The sequence below is a fragment of the Lutra lutra genome, chromosome 9 (assembly GCF_902655055.1).
Source record: "Lutra lutra chromosome 9, mLutLut1.2, whole genome shotgun sequence".
Classification (NCBI taxonomy): domain Eukaryota; kingdom Metazoa; phylum Chordata; class Mammalia; order Carnivora; family Mustelidae; genus Lutra; species Lutra lutra.
Window position 1 is genome coordinate 72,916,448 of NC_062286.1, and position 20,551 is coordinate 72,936,998.

The 20,551-nt window shown below is 43.7% G+C and overlaps 1 protein-coding gene across 1 annotated transcript in view; it reads left to right on the forward strand.

Moving 5' to 3' along the window:
• The window catches only part of FSHR (follicle stimulating hormone receptor), a 159,017-nt gene extending 140,437 nt beyond the window's left edge, over nt 1-18,580 (forward strand). Inside the window, 4 exon segments of the mRNA XM_047745358.1 lie at nt 2,160-2,228; nt 2,340-2,414; nt 12,690-12,875; nt 17,104-18,580. Coding sequence (XP_047601314.1) covers nt 2,160-2,228; nt 2,340-2,414; nt 12,690-12,875; nt 17,104-18,328 — 1,555 coding nt within the window. The 3' untranslated portion in view covers nt 18,329-18,580.
• The last annotated feature ends 1,971 nt before the right edge of the window (nt 18,581-20,551 follow it).

The window sequence follows — 20,551 nt, forward strand, 5'->3', positions numbered from 1 at the left end:
CAGCACTATATGTCTTAAGAGACTAAGAGTGTACATAATAAATGTCAGCTTCTCTCTGATAGTAGCTTGAGTGCTACAGCCTAATGTAAACCCCAAGGCCGGAGTTCTGGACATCATTCGTGTGTGTGTAATGATCCACTGCTGACATCAAAAACTTCCACCCCTCCCCGTAGGATGGTGTCTGTTGTTTGAGAAGGATCCATGAAGACAAAAGTCTACTTCAAATATAGGAATTCTTCTAAATCCCTCTGTATATTATTTCATCATAGCAAGATCTATTTGTAGGAAATTTATGTACAGAAAAATCTAGTCTACAGAAACATAGGTGGAGCCCACCCAGATTTACCCACGCCTTTGTGTTAGATGAAGGGTCAGGCAAATCCAGCCCATGAACTAGTACTGCTTTGTACAAGTGAAAATTTTGATGACAGGGAACACCGACACTGAACCTAATTAAGCAAGATGGTATCCTGCCCAGAAAAAAAAAAAAATCCATGCTTTTCAATAGACATTATTTAAAAAATCAGTATTCTATTTTAAGTTTGGTCAAAACCTTTGTCAACATTGCTTCACACATACTTATATAAAATATCTATGTAGTATTCTCCATTCTGTCTCTTGGCCCACGAAACCTAAAATGGCTTTTCTGGCCTTTTATGGAGAAGTTTGCCAATCCCTGTGGTTGACTGAAAATCCCAGTAAACTATATCCCACAGGTTAGGGGCAGCTGTCACACCAACTCACTACCAGGGACAGGCTGACAAAGCCATGAGCAGGAGGGATAGCTGGGGTCCAGGCAGGTAGTTGCAAGGTAGGTGGGAGCGGAGGTGCACAGCGACTCTTTGCCATCAGAACCCACCAACTGGCTGCTGATGTTTTAGAAAGATTTACCTGGTTCCTGTCTGGATCTCTTTATGTAAACTGGTTTTCAGGGGCGCCTGGGTGGCTCAGTGGGTTGAGCCGCTGCTTTCGGCTCAGGTCATGATCTCAGGGTCCTGGGATCGAGTCCTGCATCGGGCTCTCTGTTCGGCCGGGAGCCTGCTTCCCCCTCTCTCTCTCTCTGCCTGCCTCTCTGTCTACTTGTGATCTCTGTCAAATAAATTTAAAAAAAAAAAAAATCTTTAAACTGGTTTTCAGGAGGAAGGAAAAAAACATATGGTTGCTGCCCTGTGATTGTAAGTGTTTCTAGCTACCCACGGCAAGCCAGGAAATACGAGTCTACAGCATGCTGCAGCCTCTCAGGGTCAGCTTTTCAAACACTGTTATTTGTAAACCCACTGAGCCTGACAAGGAAAAGAACCTGACAGCAAATCAAGAGCAGGTGGTCAGAGGCTATTCAGGCTAAGCTCTCCCGACCTTTGATTTTGTTTTTGTTTTCAGATCCATCCAGGAGCACAGCAGTGCGGAGCTGTCCGCCCAAGGTGTCCTTGGTCTCCCCTAACCTGCTCACTGTCCTTTGCACAATCAGGCTGACGGTTCCACATCCAGCCCCCATCAACCGCAGAGGCCCCTCCTGTTCCCACTCACACTACTGCGCCCTGCCACAGCCCACAGTCTCCGTAATTGATTTCTCTTCCTTTCTGGCTTAACCCAGAGCCACCTCCACAAACCTCCAATAACCAGGTCCCTGTGGGTCACAGGAGATGTTCAGGTTGTCCGACAGCTTAATTAGATCACCTTTTGATGACAAGCAGGCCTGCTGCTCTGGGTGAGCATGGGTGAGAAGCTTAAGGCCTTAGAGAAAGAGGATATAAAGTGTTCTTGGTCTTATAAACACTTGTCCAATAATTGCATGATTTTGGTCCTTCAGGATGGGAAAGATCTTTGTCTCATGCCCCCATGTTACCATCTCTATGCACTAACGATGTGCACGAAGACCGTATAGGATCCAGGTGGTAGGCCTAAGTGTGCCCTTTCAAAACGAATTTTTCCCCTCTGGATACGTAATACAAGCACGTAATGCAAACTTCAAACATCACATGAGGTCACACAGTGATAAATCAGCCTCCCTCCCACTCCTGTCCCTGAGCCTTATGGGTGGCGTTTTATTTATGCCAATAACCTGCAATGTCTGACCTTGCCCCAGTGCTTCTAATTATGAAACCCCTGTATTGTTTGCATCTGACATTATTGTTTTTTTAATGGGTCTTTTATTTCAGATGGCTGAATAAGAATGGCATTCAAGAAATACACAACTGCGCATTCAATGGAACCCAACTAGATGAGCTGTAAGTAGCCCTGCCTACTCTTCCAGGCCATTTAGAGGGAAATGGCTCTTACAACAGTGATATTTATGTGGCTTTTTGTCTCCCTTCTTCTCTCCTTAACTCCATCCCCAGGAATCTAAGTGATAACAATAATTTGGAAGACTTGCCTAATGATGTTTTCCATGGAGCCTCTGGACCAGTCATTCTGTAAGTAGCTTCCCCTGTTTCCATGTGCTAGAGATTAACATGTCCAAGTCAGAGGTCAACTTTCTCCAATTCAAAGAAGCTTCCCATATAGTGTTGGCAATTAAGGTCAGTCTTGACCTGCGTCATCTACAAAGACTTCCAGGGACACTTTCAGGCTGATCTATATCCTGACTTTCAATAACATAATGGCAACTAATATTTAATGAGCACTAATCAAGTCCCAGGCAGTGTTTTAAAAGCTTAAGAGGCATTTCTAATTTAATTCTCATAAAACCTCTGTGGTAGGAGATATTGTTCCCATTGTAGAGAAGGAAAAACTGGCTTCCATGGAGGGATGTTAACTAACTCATCCCAAGTCATGCAAATTTGGGAGCATATATTTAACACCAAACTGGTCTGACTCGAAGCACAGGTTCTTAACCACTCTGCCATACCTTTCTCCCCTGGAAGGAAAAGTACAGGTCTCCTTCTTTACCTTCAATGTCCAGGAGTATGTTCTTCTGAGAGATCCCCAAACACACTTATTTTTGGGTCCTCTTTGCCTCGATTCAAATCTCCTGGGATCCATTCAGTGCCCCACAGCCCTGCAGCAACACCCCTCCCTCTGGTGCTGCTTCCTCATCTCTGTCTCCCATTCTCTTCTCATGGGCCTCTGATCTTCCACTAGGGTCAGGCCAGCTGCCACCACTTCTCTGGCCACCTTAGCCAACAGAGAATTCTTCCTCCTGTGACTTCTATAGCCTTCATGGTGACAGGGACCCCACTCTCCAAGAGTTTTTTTAAATGTGTTTTCCTGGGCTCTCAGCAAGGCCTACTCTATCTACTGATGAAATGTACTGCAGGAAGAAAGGAATCAAGAAGGAAGAAGTTAGATATAAGAAGAATTAGTGAGCACAGAAATAGATATATGGGAAAAAAATCAAGTTTTAGTAGATGATCCATCCATGGTCTGCCCAAGGTCAGTTGAGGCATTTGAGAGCCACTGGACCCCACCTTGTATTTGGCAATCAACATAGGCTCCCAGATGTGGTTCCCTCTCTCCTTCCCTCCTATCTGTCAACATCACTTTTCCTTTTCACTCAAAAGTTTATCTTCTGGGACGCCTGGGTGGCTCAGTTTGTTAAGCAGCTGCCTTCAGCTCAGGTCATGATCCCAGCGTCCTGGGATCGAGTCCCACATCGGGCTCCTTGCTCAGCGGGGAGCCTGCTTCTCCCTCTGCCTCTGCCTACTACTCTGTCTGCCTGTGCTCATGCTCGCTCCCTCTCTCTCTCTCTCTCTTTCTAACAAATAAATAAATAAAATCTTTTAAAAAAAAAAAGTTTATCTTCTCCTTCAGGTTGGAACATAATGTATCTCTAGAACTAGACGCACCCTGTATGGTAGAAAAGAAACTCCACCAATGGTTACATTGATGATAGAGCATGTTTGACCCATAGACAGGATTCTGCCTCTTTGAAAAGTACAATGATTATTCTAGTATGCCTCCCTTCAGATGGACAATATATGCAAAAGAAGGAAGTGTCAGCATGATTAAAGCAGAGAAGCCAGAGCAGACTACCTTGATTTAAGACCATTCCTTCACCTCCCTAAGCCTTGGTCTCCTCACAGAAAGTATTCTCCTAAGACAGTCAGACAATTACTAAATATACACATTAATACAACAGGTCATGATGTGCGCTATGAAGAACCAGGTGGTTCCCATGCATAATAGAGAGTGCCAGGCATATGGTCCATGTGCTCTAATATACCAAGGACTTAGACAAACAGACTTCGAGACAGAGCTGTTCATGTCTCTGACAACAAGAGCAGTTTGTCTGTTTCCCTTATCTGAGAGTCCTAAGGATTTTGAATGTTCCTAAAAAGGCACCTCTGTCTGTTATGACATGATGTCGTCTGTGAGGGGACAGCTTTCCCTTTGTTACTTGTACTGAGTATACTATTAAAGCATAGCTCCTTAACCCACTCTGCTACCAAGAACATGCTAGTTGGACTAGATCCTCAACTAGCTCATTATCCAGGAACCCAAAATCAGAATTTTATTTTTTTTTTATTTTTTTTTTTATAAGATTTTATTTATTTATTTGCAGAGAGAGAGAGAGAGTGCACAAGCAGGCAGAGGGGCAGGCAGAGAGGGAGAAAGAATCAGGCTCCCTGCCAAGCAAGGAGCCCAATGTGGGACTCGATCCCAGGACCCTGGGATCATGACCTGAGCCAAAGGCAGCAGCTCAACCGACTGAGCCACCCAGGCGTCCCCCAAAATCAGAATTTTAAAGGGACCTGATGGACATCAGACTGCAATTGTAAGTAGCAGAGCTTGGACCAAGAATGGGTCTTCTGCCTTACATTCCACGGATTCCCACTATATCATATTGTCTAAAGCACATAAATATGTCTAATCAAACATCTTAATGTTACACATTTGTCTGCAAACTAAAAGATGGGGGGGAAATAATTGTAAGCCCCAGACTCCCAGCCTGAGTACACCAGTAAATGATAAGGAGACAGAGCACAGAAGCACATCTCCTACAGGAGCATAAGCAGGTCCCAGGCTGAGGCATGGCACCACGTGTTCATCTGAGCATCTAATGGAGAACACGGACGTGAATCCCTCAGCTGGTCCTGCCACGTATGCCAGCAGGAAAAGGGAGGTCACCATCACAAGCAGCTCACAGGGTCCTCAAGTTACGGGTGCATTTTTCAACCCTTTTACCACAGGAACAGATCTGGCCAGAATGAAGTGAATAACATTTACAGAAAATTTACAGAAAAAGGAATTATGAAGCACTTGCCATGACTTAAAAGGGTAGAGGGTGGTAATACATTCCCAGATCTTTTCATTACAATGCATGAGGATATATGTGCAAGAGCCTGGCCAAAAGCCCAGCCTGTGATTGCTAGTCTCCTTCTCCTCTCCTGAGGGCCAAGAGGATGGATCACCTCAACATGAGCCTCCCTTCTTTCTGGGGCTTTCGGGTTAGTCTGCCGATGTTCTTCCAGTCTGTTCGCTCGGCTAGGATTCTATGGCCTCTTCCATCTCTTACTCCTACAACCTGATGTGCCAACCCCAGCCAAACCCTGACCTGAGATCTCCTTGCTGAGGTGTGTGCAGAGAAGGAGCCCACCCCAGGTGCTATGGGTTGATGAGTAGGAGGAGGGCAGACTGTGAAGACTGCTTTGCACAGTAGATGTTCAGGCTAGTGCTTTGACTGTGCATTGGGGCAGATTCCCGTTCCCCCAAATAAGCCTGTTATATGGATGTTTGCATGCAGGAGGTTGACTGGGGAATGCTACTGGAGTATGTGAGAAGTACCTGCTGGGAGTAGAATCAGGCTAAAAAGAAAGTCAAACTGCAATGCATTTGCAACAGAAGCCCCAGCTAATCCCATGGGAGCTGTGCAATTAAGATGGCCCTTCAAAATTGTACTGAATTAAGGCAAGGGGACAGTCCCCCTCCTCAACAATCACATGATGCTGACTGTCCCTGGGGAGGAGGCAAATCGTGGCTAAGTCAGAAGTCAATTCCAGAGGAGAGCTCAGCTATGAGCAGCTCAGCTGGGAGTGGTTCCAAGCTTGATTATGTATCACAATCACCAGTCATGCTTATAAAACCCTGGAATGTGGATCCCTACCCCCAGAGTCTTACTCATCAGGTCAGAAGTGGGCCTGAGAAGCTCCACCTCTAATAATTTGTGTTGATAAAGCTGCTGTTGCTGGTCCAGAAAGTTCATCAAGGATCACAGCACTAGAATCAAGGCTGGAAACTGGGAAGCTTTGCCCTGTCTCCAGGGTAGCTCCTCCACAAACTAACTAGGGGAAATCTTCCTCCCCAACAAGCTCAGCCCTTTGTCCCCAGTACGTGCATGTGAAGGATTCCAAGAGAGTGAAGTGAAAGGTGCCCAAACCAATGGTAACTCCTTTAACGAAGGCAAAAAATTTTAGATGAGTGAAAAACAGAACCTCTGAACACCAAAGGGTGTGAGGGTGATGTTCCCCTGCAAAAAGAAACAGATGTGGAGAAAGTCAGGGGCATACATGCACGTGCCTCTGAGTTTCAAAGGAGAAGGCTAGCATCTTCGTTTTCCCCTCCAGAGTCTTGGCCTTGAAAATCAGTGGCCAGCTCAGTTCTCACCTGATATTCTAAAGTCACTCAAGTTTTGGGGTGTGTTTGTGTGCGTTAAGCAATCAAGCAATTGCTGTTTCCTTGGGAAGCTGTTTCCTATGGGGAAAATTTAATGCATTGCCTTTGCAGGCTGGAGCTAGTACAATCATATTCTGATGGTTTATCAAATTGATTTGGCTATAGCTCAGATTCATTTGATAGTTCAGATTCAAACACTGAGTTATTTGTATAAGAATGATTCTCTTCCATTACCAGTGTACCCACAGTCCTATAGATAGTAAATTGCCTTTTTATTCCACCTGGGATCATGAAAAAGAGGTCTTCTAGCCATCTGTCAGTGTAGTATACACCAGAAATGTGCTCTCACTTATGGAAATGATTGACCTGTAATAACATCTTTGCTGGAAAAATAGAAATTGTTCAAATCAAATTTGTGGCACTGGCTATACCACACTTTATTAAATGGGGCACAGAGTGCAATTTAACTCCTGCCTCTCCTGACTCAGTGCCTTATTACTGACAGCTATCTCCCTTTTCGCTTTGTGTCTCAAAAACAGGAATCCTAACAATGTTGAAACAATTTAGGATTACCAGCCATCATCCCATTATGTCTCCTGTTAGTATTTTTCAGGATTTAAATTCTCCAAACCAGTAACTGCCAAATACAGCATGTGCTGAAATGTTAACCAAGTGACGTCTTAAAAAAAGACTGCAGTCATTAGACCAGCCTGAAAGACAAGGATTAAAAACAGCAGCCCACGACTAGCCCTCCCCGCTTGTCCAGCCCACCAGCCCGAGGAACCGCATCTGTGATAAACCTTCTCAGCCATTCCCTGAGCACATTGGCTCATGCATGTCCTACATTTAGTCCATGTTGACTGAGCACCTACTGTGCATCAGTACTGTTCTGGTGTAAGGGATGGAGAGATTTAGAAATAAATAGTGTCTGCCCTAAAGTAGCTCATTCTGGTCGAGGGACAAACGTCATTGCCCAGAACAATATGCTCTGCAGAAATTTTCCTTAGGAGGCTATAGTAACAGAGCAGATGCCCAATAAATCTTTGTCATGTGATACAGTGACTTTAACAGATGAAGTGACAGCGTGTGAGGAACAGAGCGCTTATTCCTCACTTCCTGCAACAGTCACTCCATTCCCTTCCTACCTTCGATCCTTTTTCCTTCCAATGCACTTAACACGGATTTACATGCACCTACTATGTGCCAGGCTCAGGGTTCTATAGACTCATCCTACAAAAACACAGCTTTCAGCGAGTTGTTAGTCTGCTCATTATAAATTCTGGGCTCTTCTACCTGGCTCTCCAGGCTCAAAGATCTAATCTCATTTATTTATTCCTCAAAATATCCTTGGTCAGAATAACCATTCTGAAAACCCCTCATTGGCTATGCTTTGTGCTCTGGACCTCTCTCCAAGCCCACTTTCAGCCAATAATCTTAATAATCCACTTTCATGAAGATGTGAGTAACTGACAAGGTCTTACTTTGTTACCCACCCCCCGGCCCCGCAGTGGACGTTTGAGTCCTAAGCATGGAAAGTGCTTTTACAGAGAAACTGCAATCAAGCATTAGACTTGCAGTCCATGAAGAAAGATCGTAGCCAGGAAAAAGAGAAAGAGTTTTAGGGGAACAGAGAGCAAAAGTGGGAATATTTGTAATTCAGTCTCAAACCACACTCAACACTATCCACTAATCTTTGTCCCTGCTGATATCTTAATCCATAGAGATAACAGAAACATTTTCCAGCCTGTCCAGAACTTGGAAGTCTTGATAGGTCCCATGTTTACTCACTCCAGCAAGTATCCAGCAAGCTCTAAGTTAACCCTTCTACAAAGACGTATTTCCCTATCACCCTGGAATCACCTTGCCAAAGACAGCTTTACTGACATGAAAGTGACTCTACATCCTTCTCCTACAAACCACTCTCTCCTTTCAACATCCACCAGCAGAAGATCTGGATCCCTGGACTCTGACAAGATGCCTTGGCCTCAGAGCAGCAAAGCCACCTAGTGCTAAAGACAACAGCTTACGTATTTCGTAGCTGTGATAGGAGCAATCTGAAATACAAGCTAGCTCCAGAACACTGAGAAGGCAGAAGCACCAAAGCTTCTCAGTCTAACACCTAGGCACTGGATTGTATTCAGGTCAATCCACCCAACACATTACTCTGCTGCTTCTCTCATACACGTCTATTTGCTTGTAAACTTTGCACAAGGTTGCTCCCTTCCTTGGTGCCTTTGATACTCTTAGTTACATACAGTTGCCTTCTGCAGAAGCACCATTTTGCTGACCAACCTTGAAATCCAGATTTCCTCTCTCTGTCTGCCTTGCAGTCTTCTCCCTTTAGCTCTCCTGGGAGACTTGTTCCAGCCTCTCCTCTATATGTACTCTGATGCCAATAATGAACCATCTCTGCTCATCAGAGGACTATCTACTGAGTAGATTTCATCAGCCCCGCCCTGTGCTGAATACAAGTATAACACCAAAGTGTGTAAATAATTCCAGCTCTTAGAGCATCTGAAATCTGAGCAGACAAAACAAAGATACAGGAAAAGTCAAGCAGTATGAAACAATAGAAGAGATAACACAAGGTGGGAGATCCTTCGAAACTGTCAGAAGTCAGGACACATCACAGTTGGCTGGGGTGACCTAGCTCTTCATCTCCCATATCCTTGTTCAGTGTCACTCCCCAGACTCTCTTCAAACAAAGCAACAATTTTCTGGGGGCTTACTATGTGAAAGGCACTGCTGAGAATGCAAGGAGTCCTCCAGCATCAAGGAGAGATAAAATGCAAATACAAGGAGCTAGTATATAAAACAAAAGCTAGTAAGTGATGGGAAAGGCATAAAATACACAGAATATAATGTTATTGCACTCTTAATGGCTTTCAAGGAAAAATACCTCTACAACTATTAAAAATGATGGAGATGACAGAATCACAGAGACTTCAGTGGGAGTCTGGGATCTCTATTATGGCATAAAGACTATCGTAAAACTTGGCAGCTCAAAACAATCATTCCATTTTGCTCATAATTGTGTGTTTCAGAAATGTGGGTGGCTTGTTTCTGATCCATGTGATATCAGCTCAGGTGGCTGGGGTGGTCTATGTGCAAGTGGTCCCTTTCACTCCCGTGCCTCTTGTATCTGTGCTCACTACTTCTCCCTCTTTCTCCTCTCCCCCCCCCCCGACCCACCCATTCTCCCTCCCTCCACACACACACACACACACACACACACACACACACAGCATCTCATCCTCCAGGACCTCTACACACAGCTTGGATTTTTCTTAGCATGGCGGTCTCGGGGCTTTCAGAGTTCTTCCATGGCAGCTTAGGGCTCTGTGAGACCAATATAGAAGCTGTCAGCTCTCTGAAAGTTAAGGTCCAGAGCTGGTAAAGCAACACTTTCATCATGCTCTATTATAGTCCAAAGGCATCACAGTGCAGCCTGAACTCAAGGGAAGGGTAAGTAGACCCTGCATGGGAAGAGTGTAAAGAATTTGCAGTCCTCTTTAATCTACCACAGTATATGAGATAAGAGCATAGCACTGCATGGAATATAAAAATTTATTTATAGAAATCTTCACTTAATGTGATTTTTTTATATATATTCTGAACTCAAGGGGGGGAACATAACTAAGAAAAAATAGTCCCCTGTTTTATATTGCTTGCTTTTAAAAATATGAAAAATGTTCATGGCAGGTAATGATTGCCCTGGTTTCAGTTGTTCCTGAAGGACTTTTTATACCTTCATCTCATTCCTCAGATGGAGCCTTGAACTGTTTTATACAAAACAGGGCAGTCTGCTTTCTTTCACACTTGAGGGGGGAGAAAAGCCAGATGAAAAAAGAACTTGGACACAGAGACCAGAGCGAATGTCAATAGCAGAACTGGTCAGTGGAACAATGGTGTGAAGACAGAAACTAGAGATTTTCTAGGGCAGGGAAGGATGTTGAGAAGCTCCAGAACAATGGGGAGTATAAGTGGAGAGCAGGCCAGTGTAGCTGGATCACTGAGAAGTGGGAAGTTGAGACTTTGCACAGGGACAAAGATTCATGGATCAGACTCTTATTTCCAGGGACCTTATCTCTGAAGGATCCTAATACTTCGGAGATAACCAGAAAAGACACCTTGGAACACCAGAACTTTTACCCTATGGTGATAGCAATGACTGTTGTGAAAAGTGGTTCATTCCAGACATATGTGGAAAGCCAAGATGTTCTGCTGAGGGTTTGCATATGGGGTGTGAAAGAGGAGCCAAGCATGCCTTTCAAGTTTTTGCATTAACAATTGGAGAGGCCGCACGTGGAGGTTTGGGGGGATAATCAGGAGCTCAATTTTTAATACCCAAGGTTTGGCCTTCCCATCAGACATCCAAGCAGAGATTTTAAGGAGGCAGCCCAATTTAAGAGCCTATAGTTCAGAAGAGAAGAGACTTATAGGTGAGATAAATATAAGTGATCCAACAACATATAAATGGTGTTTAAGCTGTAAGATGAGGTTAGTAAACCTACAGATTAAGTATAAAATAGAGGAAAGAAGTCTAGGCTCTGAGCCCAGGAGTACTCCAACAGCTGGCAGTCAGGGGGGAACCAGGGAAGAAGAAACATCCAAAGCATTAGCAGACAAATATTACCAGATACCAAGCAAGTCACCAGGAAGATCTAAAATTCCTAAATTTGTACATACCTAAAACATTTCCATAAATATATAAAGCAAAAACTGACAAAACTAAAAGTAGTAGTATACAAATCCAAAACTATAGTTGGAGATTTTAATGCACTTCTCTCAGCAGTGATAGAACAAGCAAAATAATAATAATAAATAAACAAATAAACCAGTAAGCACACAGAAGTACCTGAATGACAGATGCCAAGTTTACCAAATTTGTCAGCACTAACAAGGAAGGGACTAAGTGAAATATACATAGGTGTTACATAAAGGTAATCATTAGCTCTTGAACATACACCTGCCTAATTTCAAGCAGAGAATAAGCAGTCAAGGCATTAGTATTGGTAGGTAACCACTACTACTAAAGGTAGGACTTGAGGAGCAAGTGAGTAGAAGCTGGACCCTCAGCAGATCTAATGACAGTTGGAGGCATAAAGGAACTGTTGCTTGAGGCAAAGGATAGATGAGAAATGCCTTAACTTTTACCCCTCCTCTTAGCCTCCAATCTCCCACCAGTTTCATTTGCTGAACCCTCCAAAGCAGACTAACAAGGGGCTATCTGGGAAATGGAACCTGCAGAGGTCATCCCTTCTGAAGTACAAAGCAGAGCATAGAGAAGGACACAGAACAGATGTTAGAGACACCAGGCAAATGACCCACACATCACATCCAGGGCTTTGTGGGGTTTGTTGTTGTTTGGTTTTGTTTTTTATTTAGCAAAATATTTTATTTTGGAAACAAAGCAGAGGGTTTGGATCTGAGTTCTGCTGGTGTTGGTCAGGATCCAGAGATCCCTGCTGATTTGCCCAGAGACTCCTACAAAGCAAGAACAACTGTGTACTCGAGGCAGAGACACAGGCAGAGACAGAGACACAGTCAGACAGAGATGTTTAAAGAATAGCCATCAGTCATTAAGTGCTGTCTTCTGGCCAGGAAGTTTCCTGTGTACTTTTAACTCATTTAATTGTCCCGACAACCCTCTGAGTTAGCTAGGATTGTTATCATTCCTATTGTATGGCTGAGGAAACAGACATGGAGAAATGACATGACTTTACCAAGGTCACAGAGCTAATAGGTAGAAGGGTGGGGCACTTATACAAGCCAGTCTGGCTGTGCTCATACTCACCACTGTTGCCACTTGCACATCGTGCTGAGGGTACATCTACTGCCCCTATAGTATGTTTTTTTTTTTCTTGACCTTTTCTGAAATTTGGCAGCAGATTCCACCCCTCGCTCATCACAAATATTTTTGTAGCTGACTTTACGGTGGGGAGGAAATGCCTTCAATCTCTCAGGTCTCCACTAATATATAGAGGTCCATTTCAAGACAGACTGTAGGACGGGAGATGGCTGAAGTTAAGCCCCAGGTCAGGCAGGATGTGAGTATATCTGGGAATCAGATAGGCCTGTTAATTAATCAGAGAGGCCCATAATAATCATGTTATATTTACATTTTATCCTTCTAGAGACATTTCAAGAACCAGGATCCATTCCCTGCCCAGCTATGGCTTAGAAAAACTTAAGAAGCTGCGGGCCAGGTCAACATACAACTTGAAAAAGCTTCCCAGTCTGGATACGTTTGTTGCACTCATGGAGGCCAGCCTCACCTACCCTAGCCACTGCTGCGCTTTTGCAAACTGGAGACGTCAAATGTAAGTCTTCCCATGTCCATCCCCGAGCCCCACTCTGGCATTTCTCTGATGCGGAACTTGGTCCACAACTTCTATGTATCTTGGGCATGAAGAGAATCCACTTGCAGAGACCTCCCCAGCGAAAGCCCTTAGACATATTCTAGATCAAAGCTTCAGTACTGTGAAGGGTTTCTAATTTTCTTCAAAATGGGCTCCCAACAGAGGGCTACCCACAATGGTAGATCACCTTCCAAATATTAAACGAGGCAACATGAAAAACTCCAAACATAGCACCTGACTCATAGCTGATGCTTAATGAATATTTATTTATTCCCTCTCTCCTTAGTACCAATATGGATTTATTCTTCTAATCCCACACTCTGCCACCTGCACATGTCCCAGGAACCACCCAAGTCAACTTTAGAGGAGAGAAGCTTAAATGCCATACCAGAAATTGATGCACACATGCACAATACAGCACAACCCCTCCAGGAAGCCCCAGTCCATCTTTGGAGATTAGCACCTCACAGGGAGGACAAAGATTGGGACATCTGTTCACTTTGGCTTTCAAGGTTGGCCAAATTTGAAGAAGCCCAGAAAAAGAGGGTAAACCAGACAGAGACAAAAACCAGGAGGCCACTGGTTAAAAAAGATGAGGTAATCATACAGAGGATCTAGACAAAGTGGAAAGGGAGTATTTTGGAGATTGCACATAAAGGTTCCAGACATTGAAAGGATCCATTGCAGATAGAATTTACTGGATATCAGGAGTTCTCAAAGCTCACATCCTCCCCAAGCTCACTAACACAACCCATGCCACACACTCACACTCAGATGATGCCTTGTCACAGAGTTTTCCTATGACATCATTGCACCACGTGGTACAGTCTCCTTTACTGTTCAACCTTTAACAGACTTTCACCTGTCCAGGTAGACTTAACCCCTGCTCAAAAGCAAGATAAAGTAAAAACAAACAACACAGGGTATCTATCTAAAATGTTTTCCAAGTGACTAGGAGTCCACACTCACACCCATTTGAAGGATTTGAAGAAAAGGGGCAACTTCTCAGAAATACCATGCCTCAGGGAGGAACTATCCAGAATCAGACATTCCTCACACATTAACATAAGAGCCAGGGAACTTCTCCTTGCTGACCAGAATGTGTAAGTCTTGGGCTGAGGCACAAGGTTTGCCTCTTTTATATTCCAGACAAGAGTTATTACAGCCCGGGGCAAGAAAGATACTGATTTACTAAGAAAACCCTGGAACTCAACACCCTTCAGGAGAACTCTCAAGGATGTCAAGATCACTGTGAGAGTTGGCCCAGTGCTAACACACCCCAGAATAGGTTACCTAACTGCTGCTCAGCCTCTGCTGGTCTTGCCACCCCCAGGCAGCATACATGCAGCTTCAGGGTTCCTCCCAGCCAGCAATCTCCAGGTCTGTCTTATACCACCCCAGGACTCCCTGGCTCTCACCCTTTCTAGGTCCCTACTATAATTTACCAACAGGGCCTGTCTGGTACAGCAAAGGAGAGCCCCACCCCTCTCCTAATAAGAGGTGCCAAAACAGAGTAACAAAAATTGCAGTGGGCGTTTAGTCTCTGTATTCAACACACTTACTCACAAACACAAAATAAAATAAGTATGCTATTCATAAGATAACTGTAGGGTTTTTTTTTCTTTAATGGTGTCATTTCATTGTATACCGTAGTAGGTATGGCTTAGTAACGAGATTCAAGTTTAAAACTGTATGATACAATTGTCCTTCCAATCCCCATTTGGCAACAGTGCCCAAGATGTAAGTATCAGGCCCTTGTGACTGTGAGGTTTTGGCCAATATCCCTCCTGGAGTCTCACTGAAAGACCTGGTTAACTGCACACCTGATCTGTCCTTGAACCACATAGCCCTTTGTCAGAGTTCTGCACTCAGCTGGCAATGTTACTTTGTTCATTTTCTGATGTTAGCTTTATTTAGGCCTTTTCTTCACAACTAGATTTTAAACTGATGCACTGTGGCATAGACATCTAAGTTCTCATACAGGGCCTGGACCCCAACATGAACTCAGGAAGTCACCACAGTCATCTGTCTTGGTATTGCTCATACTGGCTACGTTCTCACCACCCAGCTCTGTGATTCGTTGCAACTTTATCTCATAATTCTCGCAAAGGCAATAATATTTTTATTCCCTCCTCACAGAGGCAGAAACAGAGGCTCAGAGATAGTAAATAACCTGACCAACACCAACCAAACTGTCCAAACCCTCTGCTTTGTTTCCAAAGCTCAGACTCTGGGCAACTCTGCTATACACTTCCCAAGAGCCTGTTCAAAGATTTATCAAGGTCCAAGAACACCGTTTTTTAAGATGACCTTAAACTGAATTCCTAACTCTTTATGATGTTTATTATTTGCTAAGGTACTGCAAAGGCAAGACTACTTTCCCTGGTTTCTATTTTTGTTTCTATCCTTTTCTAAGAGACATACATTGTTTACCTTTTCTATACTCAGGTGGTTGAGTCATTTCTGTTTCAGGAAAGGGAAGCATCAATATTTAAAATATGTTAGTAGCATTATCAACAGTAAGAATCTTCACAGAAGCCAACATAAGCCCCAGGAAGTGAAGACTGTCTCTAGGCGGTTAAGTCAGATTTGTTTCAATAAATGGAATTGTCATCTGTAGGTACCGCCTTACTTTCTGTTCTTAGAATTGGGCTGGTGCTAATCCGATGACAGTGTTTAGGAGTCACAAGTTAGGTGAAGGACTGTAGTCCTGCTTTTGTCCTCCCTGTACCCATCTGAGCTTTGCCTCACCTTTCTCAAAGATCTCCGATGAAACCTCCACTCCCCCAGCTACTCTCTCCTTATAGGGGATTCTTTCAAGGGCTTAATACCTACTTCCCTACTTGTATGAGATTATGTTAGGGTTTGAGAGCAATGAAGTCACTTAACATTGCTGTGAATTTGCTTCTCAGGGAGGGAAAGTGGGAGGAAGTGTAGAGGGTCTTGTGAAATTTTTTTTTTCCCATCCAAAAAGAGACCCAGTGTAAAACATCTCCTTTCCTTAAGCCTTTGCTTCAAAACAGATTACCCCATCTCTACCTGCACTATTCACCCATATGGGTAGAATGTTTATCCTCTGGTTTTCATTCAAATCCCTTCTGCAAGTACCTCTATTTTGTTGACTAGGCCTCTTGTACATTTGGGTTGAAAGGAAAAACCAAGACAAAAATGTGAGCCCAAGAAGAGCCAGTTCCCCAGGGAATAAATTATAATCTTAGAATGAGTTAGAACCACCCCAACCACCTTGCAACCTATATTTGCTCTCTCAGCAGTTACTAGGTAACTATTTAATATGAGAGGGTCGGGTTTACCTCGCAGACCGATATATATACCTGAAGCCTACTGTGGCTCCTGGAACGTGAGTCAATAGAGAATAATTTGACCCTCCATAACATTTCAGGCAAATCACAGACCTCCCACTAGCCTGAGTAGCAGAGAGCCAGGGAGAGGTGCTGGTTGGGAACTGACCACAAACTGCTTCTCTGCTTTAAGTAGATAAAAGAAGCAACTAAGTTCTCATTTCAGTCAGGAAACAGTCCGTATCTTCTAGCAACTAGAGTAGAGAGTAGATGAATAGCTTTATACCCTACTCAGGCATATTAACAGATAGCTAAATAGAAAGGGGGAAGGTGGGCGCCTGGGTGGCTCAGTGGGTTAAGCCGCTGCCTTCGGCTCGGGTCATGATCTCAGGGTCCTGGGATCGAGGCCCGCATCGGGCTCTCTGCTCAGCGGGGAGCCTGCTTCCCGCTCTCTCTGCCTGTCTCTCCGTCTACTTGTGATCTCTCTCTGTCAGGTAAATAAATAAAATCTTTAAAAAAAATTAAAAAAAATAAAGAAAGAAAGGGGGAAGGCAAAGGGTGGAGTAGATATTAGGTCTGTAAATTATTTGCACTTAACAGCAAATCTTAGCTAGTCCCGGGCGCCTTCCTCCCACATTCAGGTTGTGGCTAGATGGTTTCCCCAGTGGGCCATCCAACTCTAGGAATATACACGAGTTGTTCTGTTCATTTACAGTAAGCAGCATTAACCCTTGAGCTTAGACTCAAGGGCAGACAGACTGTGAGAAGAGGGGAGGGGAAAAAAAAAAAACAGGAAGAAACCCCATCATTTCTCCCCTGTGCAAAAACAGTCATGTATTTGCCATTCTGGACGCAAGATGTTGATTCTGTTCTTTTTTGTATTTTTCTAGCTCTGAGCTTCACCCAATTTGCAACAAATCTATTTTAAGGCAAGAAGTCGAGGATATGACTCAGGCTAGGGGTCAGAGAGTCTCTTTGGCAGAAGATGTGGAATCCAGTTACACCAAAGGATTTGACATGATGTACAGTGAATTTGACTATGACTTATGCAAGGAAGTAGTTGATGTGACTTGTTCCCCCAAGCCAGATGCATTCAATCCATGTGAAGATATCATGGGGTATGATATTCTCAGAGTCTTGATATGGTTCATTAGCATCCTGGCCGTCACAGGGAACATTGTAGTGCTGATGACCCTGACCACCAGCCAGTACAAACTCACAGTCCCCCGGTTCCTTATGTGCAACCTGGCCTTTGCCGATCTCTGCATTGGAATCTACTTGCTGCTCATAGCCTCAGTTGATATCTACACCAAAAGTCAGTACCACAACTATGCCATCGACTGGCAGACAGGAGCAGGCTGTGATGCTGCTGGCTTTTTCACAGTCTTTGCCAGTGAGCTCTCAGTCTACACTCTGACAGCCATAACGCTGGAAAGATGGCACACCATCACCCACGCCATGCAGCTGGAATGCAAAGTGCAGCTCCGCCATGCTGCCGGGGTCATGCTGCTAGGCTGGATCTTTGCCTTTGCAGTTGCTCTCTTTCCCATCTTTGGCATCAGCAGCTACATGAAGGTGAGCATCTGCCTGCCTATGGATATTGACAGCCCCATGTCACAGCTCTATGTTATGTCTCTCCTGGTGCTCAATGTCCTGGCCTTTGTGGTCATCTGTGGCTGCTATGCTCACATCTACCTCACAGTGAGAAACCCCAACATCGTGTCCTCCTCTAGTGACACCAAGATCGCCAAACGCATGGCCATGCTCATCTTCACGGACTTCCTCTGCATGGCACCCATCTCTTTTTTTGCCATCTCTGCCTCCCTCAAGGTGCCCCTCATCACGGTGTCCAAGTCAAAGATCCTCTTGGTCCTATTCTACCCCATCAACTCCTGCGCCAACCCCTTCCTCTATGCCATCTTCACTAAGAACTTCCGCAGGGATTTCTTCATTTTGCTGAGCAAGTTTGGCTGCTATGAAACTCAAGCCCAGACTTACAGGACAGAAACTTTATCCACTGCCCACAACTCCCACCTGAGAAATGGCCACTATCCTCCATGTCCCAAGGTTACCAATTATATGCTTGTCCCTCAAAGCCACTTAGCCCAGAACTAAAACATTATGAGCAAATATCTCAGTGTTGAGTGATAACTCAAGTCTCACCTTTGAAGTGCATGCTATGGCATAGCTGACAGTACTTCTACATACTCCAGTCTAATCTTCCTGGCACAGCTAGAAGGTGGATTGCTTAGGAACTATTACTCCATATGATCAATTAGGAAGATCAAGTAGTAACAACATTCATAATTAAAATAATACTACATTTGTTTTATCCTTTACAATGTTCACAGTGCTTTTCGTTCAGTTCTCAACCGATCCCTGTAAAAGTTTTATTAAATGGGCAAAACAGGAATTACTCTTGGAGTTTTATAGACAAGTAAACCAAGACTCAAAGGATTAAGTGACCTGTTCCAAATGGCTTGGCATATAAGAGGCAGAACCAGGATTAGGTGTTCTGGTTTCCAAAGAACTTCCAAGGGAAGCAGCACAATATTCATTAACTTATTTGACAAGTACTCACTGAGTACCTATGTGATGGCTTTGTTATATGTCAACTTGAATAGGCTGAACGTCACTACCCAGAATTCCCTTATGTGTTTCCCATCAGGGTGCACCACAGGGAAGGTTCTTGGGAAAAGAAATCAAAGGAAGCTCCAGCCACTGGCTGATCAGCTGATAGAACTCACTGCTACGAAGCAGCTACCGGGCATGCAAGTGCTCCACTTTCCCCTGGATCCTCCTTTAGGTTCTCGGACCCCTGAGCCAGGTATATGTGCTTCAATCCACAATCAAGAACCCCAGCTTCTGCAGACTTTTTTTTATGACCAAGGGGGGAGTCAACAAGATGGAAATGGGGTTCAATTTGATCTCATGGGGTTCAGCTCGTGCTGTGTCTTCCAGCCATCTTCCCTTTATCCCTGCCTCCCCTCTGGACTTAAGCTGTAGCATCACATGTAGAGATGACATCTTTATAGAGACTGCTTAACCAACATTCAAAACTGCATTAGCCAATTCCCTGTAACAAATATTTACTGCACACATGCATGCATGCCTGGTTCTGCTTCTTTAGATGAACCCCAATTCATAAAAGATAGAACCTACTATATGGCATGCATATAGGTTATAATGTTAAGAATATAGCAGCTTTGGAATTAGAACAGAGATTTTATCCTAAATCTATAATAAACCAGTATAAACCAGGACACTACCTCTCTAGGCTCCATTTCTTCATTAACTGGCACTGGTTTTAATTCCTACCTATTGGTCTTATTATAAGAATTGGGTAAGAAGGGGCGCCTGGGTGGCTCAGTGGGTTAAGCCACTGCCTTCGGCTCAGGTCATGATCTCAGGGTCCTGGGATCAAGCCCCACTTCGGGCTCTCTGCTCAGCAGGGAGCCTGCTTCCTCCTCTCTCTCTGCCTGCCTCTCTGCCTGCTTGTGATCTCTGTCAAATAAATAAATAAAATCTTTAAAAAAAAAAAAAGAATTGGGTAAGAAAATGGGTACTAACAGGATTGGTAAATTTTAGTTTACTTCTTTCCACGGAGACCAATGCCTGGACTAGTGCCCAGTTCTCCTAACCCTTAATCTAGAACTCATTTCATTATACCATATTGTTCCTGATATATAATTATACTTCCCATATCTTTTTTCATAAAAGATACCATCTGGATAACCTGGATCATAAATACCAACCATAAATCTTCACCAAGTATGTGCCATGACCACCTCACAAAGTTTTGAGTCTCCTCTCAGAGTATCCTCTTTCCTTGTTAAAGCCAATCCTTCCTCCTCTTGCTCTATGGCAAACATTTCTTAGCTTGGTCCCAAATGCATTAACAAGGAAGTCCTTATACATCTAAAAGAAAAAGCAATCATCTCTGCCTATGTGCCCTGGCACCATTTAGATCTGTTATGAGCATCACATGAAAAATAGAATTATTATCTTTAGAAATAATCTAGACCTATGTTATTCAGTCCAGTAACCACTAACTACATGTGGCTACTGAGCACTGGAAATATGGGTAGCCTGTATTGAGACATGCTGTAAGTGCAAAAGGCACACTTGATTTCAAATAGCGCTAAAAAATAAAATGAGGAATGCAACTCAGTAATTTTGATACTACCTACTAAAACAATGTTTTAGACACATTGAGATAAATGTATTTAAAATTAATTCATCTATTTCTTTTTGCATTTTTTAGTGGAGTTACTAGAACATTTAAAATTACCTATGTGGGTCATGTTTGTGGCTGTTACATTTCTGTTGAAGAACAGT